This window comes from Corvus cornix, chromosome 17 (genome assembly GCF_000738735.6).
Source record: "Corvus cornix cornix isolate S_Up_H32 chromosome 17, ASM73873v5, whole genome shotgun sequence".
NCBI lineage: Eukaryota > Metazoa > Chordata > Aves > Passeriformes > Corvidae > Corvus > Corvus cornix.
Genome location: NC_046346.1, coordinates 7,034,538 through 7,047,764, shown reverse-complemented (window position 1 = coordinate 7,047,764; position 13,227 = coordinate 7,034,538). Strand labels below are relative to the sequence as shown.

At 45.8% G+C, this 13,227-nt stretch overlaps 1 protein-coding gene across 2 annotated transcripts in view; it reads right to left on the bottom strand.

The window, feature by feature from the left end:
• Positions 1-5,318: 5,318 nt before the first annotated feature.
• Positions 5,319-13,227, bottom strand: part of BRINP1 (BMP/retinoic acid inducible neural specific 1) — an 87,698-nt gene continuing 79,789 nt past the window's right edge. For both annotated transcript variants that reach the window (XM_039561678.1, XM_010397651.3), the window contains exons 7-8: positions 12,998-13,220; positions 5,319-7,833 (exon numbers count right to left, since the gene is read on the bottom strand). In XM_039561678.1, coding sequence (XP_039417612.1) covers positions 6,693-7,833; positions 12,998-13,220 — 1,364 coding nt within the window. In that variant the 3' untranslated portion in view covers positions 5,319-6,692. The remainder of the gene's footprint in view (positions 7,834-12,997; positions 13,221-13,227) is intronic.

Genomic DNA, 13,227 nt, shown 5'->3' with positions numbered 1-13,227 from the left:
GTAATTGTGTTTCTGTCCTTCTGATGTCACATTCAGTCTCTTGGCTCCCTCGCTTCAATTCAACAGCACCATAATCCAGGTGTTCTTCACTCTATTCCTGGCAGCAGCTTTGAGAACTCCTGACCTTCAGCTCCCCTTGGCACACCCTGTTTGAGGAGATGTGTGAGCATCTTGGAAAATCACCCCAGCCGAACTCCTCTTTCCTATTTAGACAAATCTACATTCTAGACAACATGACTGACAGTATTAAGACACAGGGCTAACTCAGAGTCTCAAAAAGTAATACCCATCTCACATTTGTCAGTCAAGAAATCTTGACTTTAAAGTATCCTTTTTTACCTAAAATTTCAGCCAAAATGGTTCAGTTGGACATTTTCTACTGGAAGCTGTTGTATAGTTAAAAATTAAGGTATCTCACAGCGATTTATCACTGGCAAAAACATCCCTAATAAACAAAATGAGCTGGTGTGCTTTTCCCATTTCATTTTGCTTTTTTTGCTCAGCTTGATTTAGTTGACTTTTTCAGCATTAAAATATTATTTTAAGCTGTGCTTGCATGTTGTGTGTTATATATAATATCTAATGGGCTGGCTTTGTTCATCACTGAGCCAAAACTGAAACGAGGAGGTGATGAGAGACAAGATGGGCTGGGGGAGTGAAAGGAGTCCTCCCTGAACACTGAGGTCAGTAATCCAATTTCTTTTGTGCCTGCCTGTATCCTTCAGGGGTCACTTCACCAGATCTCACTCCTCCACAGATTCTGCTGCCGTGGTGATTTTTTCCAGCAATACCTTTTGCAGTTCTCCTGGGGAGGAACCCATGGTCTGTTTTTTTTAGGTCTCTACACAAGGTCAAGTTTCCTTCTTGGCTTAAAAGCAGGTGCTGGAGGTCAACAGGAACCACCTGGAGATTGCACTGCTCTACAGATAAATGCTCAGGATGGGTACACAAAGATGGGTAACAGTACCTGGGGCTGTTCCTGAAGATGTCTTTAATATCCAAGGAGCAGAGACTTGGATAATTTGCCTTTTTTTCTTGTTACACTGAAGGAAGGTTCGGTTGAACAATGTATTTGTACAAAGCACCCATCTTGGGCCAGTTAAAAATTCAGGAGGAAGGACTGAAGTGTCCAACAAGGCTTTTATATAGTATTTTAGTCCTCACTGGTTTCCATATTTATTTAATTCACAGATGAATAATCATTTTGGTGACATTAGGAGAAGATTTAGATGAAGGCAAAGAAATTTTGAGAGTGAGATAATTGATGTGTAGATTCTTGGACAAGAAGTCTATAATCTGACTGGCTCCAACAGGGTTAATCTATGATTTCAAATTTTTCCAAGGTAGAAAGAACATGGAAGTGTCTCCCCTGTGACCTCCTTATGCCTTGTCTGCTGTGTCTCCCTTCAGCCTCTCCCCAACACACACACCACAGACCATCCTCCTGTGTCTCTACTCTCACACCTGCAGCACCTCCTCCTTGTGCCATTTCTTCCTTTCAATGAGGGTAAATTCCTCAAGGGGAGTGCTTTAGGAGACAGAGCACAGAGCTGGGTTTGGCACCCAGCGTGTCTCCTGCAGCACTGGGACTGAGCAGCCAGGCTGGGGATCTTGCTACACCCTTGTGCAGGAGGCACCATCTGCCAAATGTCCTCCTGAGCCATGTTTTAGCAAGTGGGCTAAAGAGCTAAAAAGAACATCCCATCCATGGCAGCTGAAGTCCATCACAGCTTGCTTACAGGATTCTGGCTCTGAAGGGAGGCTGGGCAAGTAGCCAAGAAGCCTCTCTTACTTGCCCATGTTTCTCTTTGGGGAAAGAGATTCCTGGTTTAGCATGGCCTGAGACAGCTTTAGGGAGCAGGATGGCTTTAAGGGAGCATTGGAGTTCCCTCATCCCAGGTGCAGCCCACCCAAGAAGATGCAAACTCCATTAATCTGATTTGCCAGGGCCTTGGGGCTGCTCTTGATTTCTTTGAAGTCACTGGCATAAGCCTTGTCATCTCAAAAAGTAGCAGATTTCTTGTGTTCTTTTATGTAAGAGCAGCCAGGCTTCCAGGATAGGGAAGGGAAGGGAAGGGAAGGGAAGGGAAGGGAAGGGAAGGGAAGGGAAGGGAAGGGAAGGGAAGGGAAGGGAAGGGAAGGGAAGGGAAGGGAAAAGAAAAAGGGGAGATGATCTCCATGCTTTATTTATTTCTCTGCTTTCTGCCCTTGTTGCCCCCTCCCCTTTCTTGTCCACCTACTTCTCATCCCTCCAAGAGGACATTTCTGCTCCAGAATGTGGTTGTTCCTGGAATTGTGCAGGGGGGTCACTGGGCCTGACTGGGGGGGTCTCTGGGGATGTGCCCTTTGCCCCTGAGGAGGCCAAATCTGCTGAGGTCCAGATTCTTCCTGATGATTCCATGTGATAGCTAATAATGGCCTACCCACGTTTCCGTGGCAACTCCATGCTGTGCTCTTAGCCCTGATCCAAATGGACATTCAGCACACTCCAGAAGCCATAGCATCAGCATGTTAATAAGACTTGCTGACGTCTTTTGCTTTCTGCCACACCGGCTGGTGAGCCTAAATTTGAATAATTTAAAAAGAGCAGATTTCTTGGGAAGCTCCCAATGCATTTCTGTCATGTGACTGGAGGAAAGTGGTCCCAGAAGTCTTCTGCATCTGAAGGGAAGCGGGACTCTGCCCTACCTTCTGCTTTTTCCATGCTTTGGCTTTGGGACACCTGGCATTGGCTTTTCTTTTTTCCTCTGGGTTATTTTGAAGCTCCAGCTTTCATGTGGTCCCTAATCTAAGGACAGCAAGGAGCAAGCTGGACAATCTGATGAATTGCTCCCTAACTCCTTCTTGTGCCAAGGAAGGAAGCTGGGTTTTGTTCTCATACAGTCAGAGAATGGCTACTCTGATTTGAGAGTATGAACATCCCTTTTATCATTAAACTCTACAACAATACCCACTGATCATGCAGGTTAGTGGGTCAAGTTCTATGGTGAAAGTGTTCTCCTGGCCTCACCTAATTCTGCTCTGTTAATTACCCTCCATTCCAGTCATTGTCTTGTCAAACACATTTTTATGACCATCATTTCCTCAGGAGCCCATTAACCCCACTGTAGCACTGGTGTGGCCTCCCTGGGGGATCTGAACTGCTTTCTCTTGCTGAGACAGATGTCAGATGCCTCCACATCTCCTATTGCCTGCAGAACAAATTCCCTAAACCAAACCTGGGGGATGTTTCTGGATCTGGCTGTCACAGACTGCCCCTTACCTGGGGAAGGGCTTTTGGGACTGAGCAGTGGAAGCAGAGCATGTGCCCTGTTTAATTTATTTCCTAGCATCAAAAGCATCACCCAGGCCACACTTGATTGGCTTGTTTGGCTTTTTTGCCATTTTCTCAGTGACATAAGCTTTGAGCCCAAAATTGTGCTAGAGCTGCCAAATAGCTTCATCTTCCCTACCTTGAAGGACATGGGAGTTTATTCTTGGCATTTTTGCTGCATTCCTTCACAAAATTTCATGTAACCATGTTGGAACGTGGCTCCACTGTGTGGTGTTGATGTGCCATCATATTCAGGTGCACCATCAGGTACTCCCAAGGTGAGTTCCATATGGTGAACATGTCTATGCCAAAATTCCTTTCCTCTTCCTGCACTGTTTCCCTACACTCCAGCTTCCCCCTTCCCAGCCATGATGGGAATGTTACCTCACGTGCCTCTCTCAGCTCCACACCATCCACTTGGTTCTGGATGGGCCAGCCAGGATTTAATGTTGTGTTGGCACCCAAAACCTTGCTTAAGGTTTATGGAGTTGCCCTCGTTGCTGAAGGCAGTAAATTCTGGGGGCTGCTCATCCCAAGTCATCATTAAAGATACATGAGGGCAATTGATTTTATCCCTACCAGTTCCGAAACACCAGGCGAACTTTAGGTAATGTGCTGCTAGTAACCCATGAGATCTGAGATTTAATTGCAGCTTCTTTGTCTTCTACTCACTAGACCTGGATTCTTATCTCAAAGGAAAGGAATTTATCGAATTAATTTCACTCTGTGTTGGCACGGTCACTATTCCCAGCCACGAGCAAATCCCATCATTGCATGCAGGCTGCAGCTCAGGCTGCTCAGAAACAGCAGACAGTATTTTTAGAGCTATAGTTCTTTCCAGTGTCAGCTCTTTGGGTCATACATGTAATTTAAACAGTACATTTCTATTCCCTGCTTAGATGGATGTAACTGTCAGGAACATTATTTCTACTGATAATTACAAATTTGACATTCATTTCCCATGAATACTCTCTACTATTTGCTTAAAACTCACCTCCATGCATACGACTGCTGCCAAATGTTCTCTTATCAGAAAGCTGAGGCAGAAATGTCACATCTGTAAAGAACACTCTTGGAATGGTGGCGTCTAATATGATTTTCTGCTACACAAAGCAAAGACCAGGCAAATGAAAAACAAACACTGGGAAAAATGGGCAACCTGAGGCCTCTTGCGTGGGCTGCCCAGGGGAGAGAGAGATCTTGATACGAGGTAGAGAAAAAAAGCTACTACTAAAGGAAATGTCCCTATAAACATCTTTGCTGTTTAATTCACCCAGCTCTTCTTCTGATACCCATTCTCCAATAGACAGACTTTTGTGACTAATCCCCCTTTTTGGAGTTTTACTGATTACCCAAATTGCTTCTCTTATGCCCTCAATTGGTAGCTCAGGAGGAGAGTTCAGTGAATGTATATTTTCCTTAAGGCATCCAGGTCCTTCTCAGGGAATTTGGATGAGATCAACCTAAGTCATACGAATTAAACCTGAAGCCAGCCTTAATTGCCCAAGTCCCTGGTGACACATGACAAACACCACAAAGCATTCACGTCTTTCCAGAACTGATGTTAGTCTTAGAATCTCAGCCAAAGTCTTCAAATAAAGTCAAAATTCCTACAAGACTATTTGGAGGTCAGTTGAATCAACTTGTTAAATCTTGAGCCAAACCTGAATCTTGGTCTTTGGATCAGGGCTGTGCCCCTTGCTCAGACCTGTTTTCCCCAGGATGCTCCTCCAGCTCTGGAAGCCATCAGGATCAGAGATTTATTTCTCCCTTTCTGGAGGGCAGGAATTCCAATCTCTCACTAGCACTTCTCAATCCACTTTAACTAAAAAAAACCAGTGAAATTAAGAGAAACACCTCACTACTCACCTCCCACAGTGCTCAGGCTTCATCACCCAGCTCAGCTGATCCTACATTCACACACTCCATTCAACATCCTATTTTTCATTTAAATCCAAACACATGTCCACACACATTCCAAAAAAATTTACCCACCTTTTGGTTATTTTAGTATTTTTTTTGATAACTCAATTCTTTTTAATTTGGCTTTATCCTTGCAAACTCAGGGTAGGTTTGGTTGTTGTGCTCTTCCCTCCCACCCCTCCGTTTTACTAATTTTGCATATATTTTCATAAAATGTTCTCATATATTTGCTGTAATTTTTTTTTTTTTTGTGGACAAAGTGTAAGTGAGACAAGGATATTATTCACAGCCACAGAAACATAAGAAAGTAAAAAGGACTTTTTCCTTTCCCAATGAACAAAAATGACCTATGTACCCTTCAGTGTCTCCAGGTTTCCTTGGAAATGTATTCCCTTGCATTGTGCTTTAGTTTTTGTGGTGATGAGGGTTACCCAGTGCTACTGAAAAACCCAGCACCTGAGGCAGAAAGACAAACTCAGCTTTGCCTTTATGATTTTGGCTTTCTCTGCTTTAGGGACTATGTAGGAAGGCCTTAAAGATGAGTGAGTGAAGATTTACAGGTGCTGCTCCTCCTCTGGCACCACAGAAGGCAACATCAGCCCGATGCAGGGCACAAACTGCAGGTCAGCTAAACAACCCCACACATCCCATTTTCCAGCATCTGCTGAGCCTCTACCTCTGGTGAAACATCTTCCAAGATGGAAATCCCAAAGTGAGGACACCTGAGCCCTTCACCCACCCTCCACCTCTTCTGTGTGGTCCCACCAAGGAGGCATCAGTTTTACTCCCCAGGGGCTGCCATCCCCTCCTGTCCTCCAGCAAAGCTCAGCACAGGCTGTGGGAATAACTCAATATAAAGCTGGCATAAATCTCAACAGAAGAAATATCTTTTATCTTTAACCATTTACTCCCACTATAGGAATAATGGTAGCTCTTTTACATTTACATATAACTCTTGTTTGTTTGCTTTGATTTTTTTTTTTTTATGTCTCTTTGTCTTGGCACCTGCATAGCAGAAAACTTGACAGTTCAGTACAGAAGTTTGCCCCTCTCTCTGCTTCTCCCTTTATTTCCTCTTCTGCCCCTGAGGACTCGCAAGCAACACCCCCAAGGTCAAGAGAGAGTACGGTGTTACCCTTTTATGACGGATATAGAAATAACAAACATGCCTGACAGTTTTATACAGCTGCTAGAACGGGTTTAGTTTTCAACAAATGAAGAATTTCCTCTTTTTTTTTCTCTTTTGTATATTAATTACATTTTACAAATCTTATTTTTCCCCTTTTCTTTTCCTTCCTTTCCCCCCACTTTTCCTTCTTCCTTTTTACTTTTTCCTCTTTTTTTTTTTTTGTTTTTTTTTGGTTTTTTTGTTTGTTTGTTTGTTTTGTTTTGTTTTATTTTTTTTTTTATACAGCAAAAAGATCAATCACCAAGGTGTCCATTGCTAAGTCCGGGGTTAGCAGAGTTTGGCTGTCATCTGGTCAGACTGTTTGAGGATCTCGGTGTTGTACAGGTCCAGTGCATGGTTCACTCGGATGATCTCGCTGTTGGTGAGCTTCAGGCGGTGCTTGAGCATACAAGAGAACAGATCCAGCTGGGGCTTCCCCGGGGCCACTGGAGGCGCCAGGCGGTTGATTCGGTCCCGAATATCCAGCAGCAAGAGCATGACGGAGGAGGAGGAGTAGAACTGCCCGCCCTGCGTGTAGGACTGGTTGACCTGCTGCACTGCGCTGCGCAGGAGGTCGGCGTTGAAGCGCAGGCTGTAGCCATAGACCTGCACATCTGAGATCTTGATATAGAACTGGCGCTTGGTGGGGTCAGAAAGGTCCACGGGCCCTTGGCCGGTCTCGTTGCGCAGGAGGGAGGGCAGCCGAGTCCGGCTGCGTAGGTAGATGTGGACGGTCTCAAAAAAGGTTTTCCACCGGTTGCCCAGCAGCAGGGTCCAGTTGTAGCACTGGCTGTTTTGGAGGCGGATTTTCTCCCAGCGCGGGTAGCCATACTCCCCGAAAGGCATATTCCAGCCCTCTGAGTGGCTCCCACTGAACGGGTTGACATAGACAAAGAACATGGGGTCTAGGCTGCTGTTGCGCATCTGGCAGATGCGCATGGAGATCCCGATCACCATGTGGATGAAGTCCATCCGGTTCTTGTTGCTCTTCAAGGTGAGGGACATGCGTTTGCGCCACCGCGGGTCGAAGAAGGTGTCCAGGCGGATCTCGTTGCTGATGAAAGTGGTGTGCACATACAGACGAGAGTCCATCTTCTGCAGCAGGTACTTCAGCTCCAGGTCCTGGAAGTCCAAGTCCGTCTCAAAGCTGATGAACTGCTCGCTCCGCTCGGAGTCCACGTTCTGGGGCTCACAGCGGCCTCGGTAAAGCTTATAGCCCTTGTTGCACGAGCCGCAGAGGGAGATGTTGGCAAGGCTGCACATGGCACAGCTGTTGTTGCCCCCGATGATGCAGGGGATGGGGCGCTGGCACAGACTGGTGCCACCATGGCAAACGCAGCTCCGCTGGCTTTCCAGAAAGGTCCCCCAGAACCCGTTCTCGTTGCAGTAGAGCAGGGACTGGACTCGGGTAAGCCATTCCTGTATCGTCCTGCAGGTGGGGAGAAGGAAGAATTAGCATAGTAAGGCCTCACAGGGACTTGGTGTTGGCATCTTGCTGGAGCTACAGTGTTTTCAGGGATATATCTGAGGCAGAGCTCTCGGAACATCGATACCCTGCTGAGGCATCTGGGAGCTATTCCAGTCTATTTCTAGACTGAATCTTTCATCTGCTGTTTACTCCTTTGGTGATGAGCAAAAGCCTTCTAAGAAATAGCTACCAGTTAGAAATGCTCATCTGATCTCTCTCTCTTCACTCTGCTCTAGGAGCTGATACAGGCACGGTGTTCTGCCAAGGATCCCAGCAGTGCTACAGTGACATGGGAATGGAGCTGATAAAGCCATGCCAGAGGCTGTGGGGCTATCAGACATCACAAGGGCAGCAGAACTCCCAGGCTAGCAGGAGAAAACTGCTCTTCAGGTCACTGGCAGTTGGCCCCACCCTCTAAAAAACAGACCCATAACAGGATAAGGCAAAGCAAGCTGCAAATTCTGCTTGTGGTGCAGAGCTCAGAACAGCAGAAAAGAGGGTGGAAGCCAGGATGCACAGAGACAAAGCTGCTAAAACTATTCCTCCTTAAACAAACCCAAAAGATTGCTGCTAATTAACCACCTCTTGCAGTCTCCCTTAAAATCAGCCCCACTCACCCACCCCTGAGCCCCACCACTCCCACAGCTGCTGTGTCAGCACCTTCAACTCCACATCCTGCAGCCCTGGAACAACTCCTAGAAAATGACAATGCAACCCACATTCACTTTTTGCACAACCCACTTGCCATGTTGCCTTGTTTCCCCCTTTTCCCCCTTCCCACTGCCCCAGGAAAGCTGGGCACAGCGACTCCTTTCTCAACAGTCTTCAGCAGAACTCTCTGTGCAGCCGCTGCTCCCTCCCCTCCGTCTTCCCCCTGGCTAATGAATACTTCATTGTCTCCTCTGGGCAAAAAGTTCTTGGTAGTGCTGCAGTGAGAGGACTGGCTAATGACAAATTAGGATTCAGCCCCTGTAGAACGGGAGGAGTGATTATGGACAGAGGCTCTCAGAGCTGGATTAGTGAAATTCATGGCACCTGCATCGCCTGACCTCCGAATAATCATTAAGCTGTAGGCTGTATCAAAGAAGGCATTAAATGATACAGCAGCAAAGAACAGCAAGATGATTCGGGGGAGGGAGAGAGTGGAGGGATGAGAGTGTAAAACAGAGGAAAGTGCTGGAAGGAAAGAAATAATCAAGGAGCAGAAGCAGAAAAGTTGGAAATAAAGAGAGGAAAATGTGCAGGTAAAAGGAAAAATGAGAGAGAAACACAGTGGGCAGGAGTAACAGGGGTGGAGAAAGGGAAAAACAGTAACACCAACAACTGAAAGAGAACAGGCAGGAATGAAAAGCAGGAAGAAAAGGAGTGAAAAAAAAGGGAAAAAAAGCCAGGGTGAGGAAAAAGGAAGGGCATTAGACGAAAAATTCGGAAGTGTTGGATGTGGGAACAGACAATTTTCACATTCTTCCTGTGGTACAGGGCTGCCAGGGTCTCTTTCCCCTGTTCCCAACCAAGAGGAGCTCTTCTGCTGGTGGAAAGGACAAGGTTGGCTGGGGAGCTTGGGAGCAAGGCAGGGACCTCCATAAATATCTGCTATAGAGGGAGACAGTGACAGCCCAGGTCCCTCGAAAAAGTGCACAGGGCTCCTCCTGATTCCTGGGACAGCTCTGCCTCGGAGGGAGGGGACAGCACAGCACAAAGTGGCTGCAAAACACAGCCGCAAGCTGACAGCAACAAGAATTTTCAAACCATCCCAGGGGGTTGAGGCTGCCTTCTGCTCACAGGTGAATTTTTACTCACTTTTCAGCAATACAAACATGTTTTCACCCATCTGAAGCCTTGTGCAGTGCTGGATTGATGCTTTGCACAGGTTTTAGGGGTTGATAATGCCCCTGAGTTCCTGGGCCAAGGACTGCTAGGCCAAAGCAGGGGACACAGTATAAATTAGAGTCAGGTGACCACATTCTGTCCATTTTGGGTGTGTTCTGTCTTAGAAAAAAAATCACTGGATCGTTCTGTCCTTCTTTATACTAGCAGCCAGCAGAATAAAATGGGAAAGAAACCTGAGCTGGTATCTTGCAATGGACACCAGTAAAATTCCTGTTCCCCAGATGAGCTTTGTGGAGGAAGGATGGGAGGTTGTTTTTTGTTGTGTGCATGTGTATGTCTCAGCTTTCAGCAAAGACACAAGTAGGACTAAAAAAAACAAGAAGAAAATGAAACAGGAGACTACCTACCATCTGCTGATGGCAGCAATAAAGGATGTAATTAAATGAAAATACAGAATCCAGGGCAGAACTGGGCATCGACTACAAACACGACAGTGTGAAGTGTGAGAGAGTGAGAGAGAAGAAAAGTGGTATAAATTACCCCATTTTTTCTTGCAACTGGGGCAGGTTAAGAATATACACAGGACCAGCCAAAGCCTTCAGCTGACAGAAGGTAACTCACAGCACTGTACCTAAGACGTGTCAGAGAAGGAGGATGCTGGAAAGAGCCACTGTTTAACAGCTAAAATCCAGTACCAGAGTAGCCACTGATTTTCATTTAGAATTTTCCCAGGGAGGTGGTGGGAGTCCCCACCCCTGGAGGTGTCCAAGGAACGCCTGGATGTGGCACTCACTGCTCTGGTCTGGGTGACAAGATGGGGATCAAGCACAAGTTGGACTCACTGATCTTGGAGGTCATTTCCACCCTCAATGATTCCATGATTCTAAAGTGAAAATAAATATGACATGCAGGCCAAGCTCTGAGTGAGAATTACTTTGCAGTGTTTTCTGACTGTTGCTCACTGGACACGTGGTTCCCTGGCAATGCTGGAAACAGGGAGCCAGACAGATTTTTCTTTTTATTTGCAAGGAAAAAAGGCAGGGACGTGAAAAGTTTGCCTTTGTAAACTCACCTTTCACTTTCCAACCAGTGCTGGCTGCTCTGGGGGTACTTTTGGGTTTTCTGTACAGAATAGTGAAGTAAAAAATGCTATTTTTATTCTCAGCAGCTGTGAGATATATTCTGGCTGGAGGCCAGAACATGTATAATTGCTCTCTCCATTGGATGTTATTTCTATTTTACATCCGGTATTTTAAAATAAAACTACAGGTGATCATTCAACATCGAGGCTTTATTAACTGAGGAGTGGTCTCCTTTTTAAACCAACAGACTTGCCTCTGTTTTAAACCTGTAAACTTTCCTGGGTTTTTACAAAAAAAGTCCAGACCGAATATACCTCTGTCTGTCTGTCTGTCTATCTATATCTTTATCTATATTTTTATATATCTCTGTCTCCTTAGCTGTTGCAAAGGGTCATGGAGAATCAGCCTAATTGCCAGAAGGCCTACTCTTCCTTCCTTATCTTCCTTTTGGAAACACCACCTCTTCCTCTCCCTGAGGACAATCAACAGCAATCTCATTTCTTTTTTTTTACATTGCCTTTGAATGTATAATGCAGGCTTACAATTTTGTGTATTAAAGAGAGAGAGGCTTGCTCTTAATAGAACCTTGCCATCCTTTCAAAGCCACTGGTATGCTTGATAAGCTTCTGTCACTCTGTACTGCAACAATTAGAAAATTAGAGGATTTTCCAGCTCTGTGAGGAGAAAGATGGGTTGCACCTCTTCCACTACAGAGCTCCTACCACACTGCCCCCCCGCCTCGCTGCAGATGCAGAATGACAAACAAGAAAAGAAATGATAATACGCCTGCTGATGTTGACTTAAACAAATCAAGCACATCAGTCACTTAAAAACCCAGCTGCCATCATCCATTCCATCCTCCTTCCCCCAGATTTCATTGTAGTAGTTGGAGGCTCCCTTTCTGCTTGGCTGGGTTTTTAAAATAGATGAGAAATGCTGGAGATATATTTGTCTAAATGTTTTGGAGCAACGTGGTTGGATGGAGATTTCCTTGCTGCTGTTTCACTTTATTGTCATTGTTGTTGTGGCACAACTATAAAATCCACATTGGACATGCCTGTGGCTCCTCCAGCATCAGCCTGGTCAGAACAGCTCAGCCAGTTGGCAGAGATGGGCCAGGTTTAGGAAGCTCTCCAAAGACTTTATTTCATAATCTCTTACATTTAATAGATATTTCTCCTCATCCCTAGTAAGTCCATCAAATCTTTGTCCTGAAACATGAGATTTCTTGGTAATTAAAGAGGTGTTAAGCCCTGGAAGAGTTTTCTGAGCTGCACCAGCATGAAATGAAAAGTCAGCGTGTTCAGCAGCCAGGGAGCTGGATGAGAGCAGTAGACAGCAGTCAATCTGTCAATTTTTCTCTTGAAACTGAATATTTAGCTAACGAAGGAAGTGGACAAACAGTTTCTCTTCAAATATTAACTTGGCCTGACCCTTCCAAGAGAAGCTTGGAAGAAAAGGTACTCAGACTCATTTTTTTCCATAAGATTTTCAGTATTGCTTCATTCCAGACAATGTAGAAAGACACAGCAAGAGATGTTTATTAAAATCCAGAAATGCAAGTCTCCAAAAAGGACTTGAAGCAAACTCGGCTACAGGTTAAAGCTGAAAGGAGCCAGCAGGAGGGGATTATTAGATATCAATAGTTGCTGTAGCAGTAATGGAAAATCTGCTCTCTCCACCTGTAATAACCCTGCAAGGCTTCTGCTCAGTGAGATTTTACAGGTCCACTCTGCCTCTCACAGCAGCAATGTGATGTATTCCAAGTGAAACTAAAGCTTCTCTTTCACTCTGGAGATACTGAGGAGCACAATTCAAGAATGGGCTGAAGCACCTTGTGCTCCACGTCCCTTTTAACAGCAAGTGGAGGTTGAAAGTTTGGCTGTGGATTTTGAGGAAAAAACCACAAAAAAGCAGCTTAGTCTGCAGAACAGACTAAACATATTCTTGCAGAACTTAAAGAATAAGTGATGCCCTTCCCCTGGGTAGGTAAAACCACACTGAAGGGATGTGAGTGTAATCAGGAATGTGACAAAAGTTACCTACACCTCCAGGAATTTCAACCCACTCCCAGATTTTACCGTTTCCCCCAAACATCCATGCCAACACAACCCACATCCAAACACACCCTGCTGGGATTAGGTCCAAGCCCGAGCTCAGCTCCACCAGCCCCCCAGCCCAGCCCCCCTGTGCCCGAGGAAGGATGCAGGTACCTTTCCCTAGGCAGCTGGTGGTTTGGATTGTGCCGACACCGGACACTGAGGCCAAAGAGTTTGCGGGCAGTGCGCTGGATCTTCTGGCGCTGGGCTTCCAGCGAGCTCTGCAGCAGCTTGTAGCGGTTCTGCAGGTCCCAGTCATTCCCCCAGTGCTGGTGGATGCTCCCAATGGTCAGGAAGTGGTTGCTAGGTAGCCTTTTCATGAAGGATTTAAACTCATCTGGAAC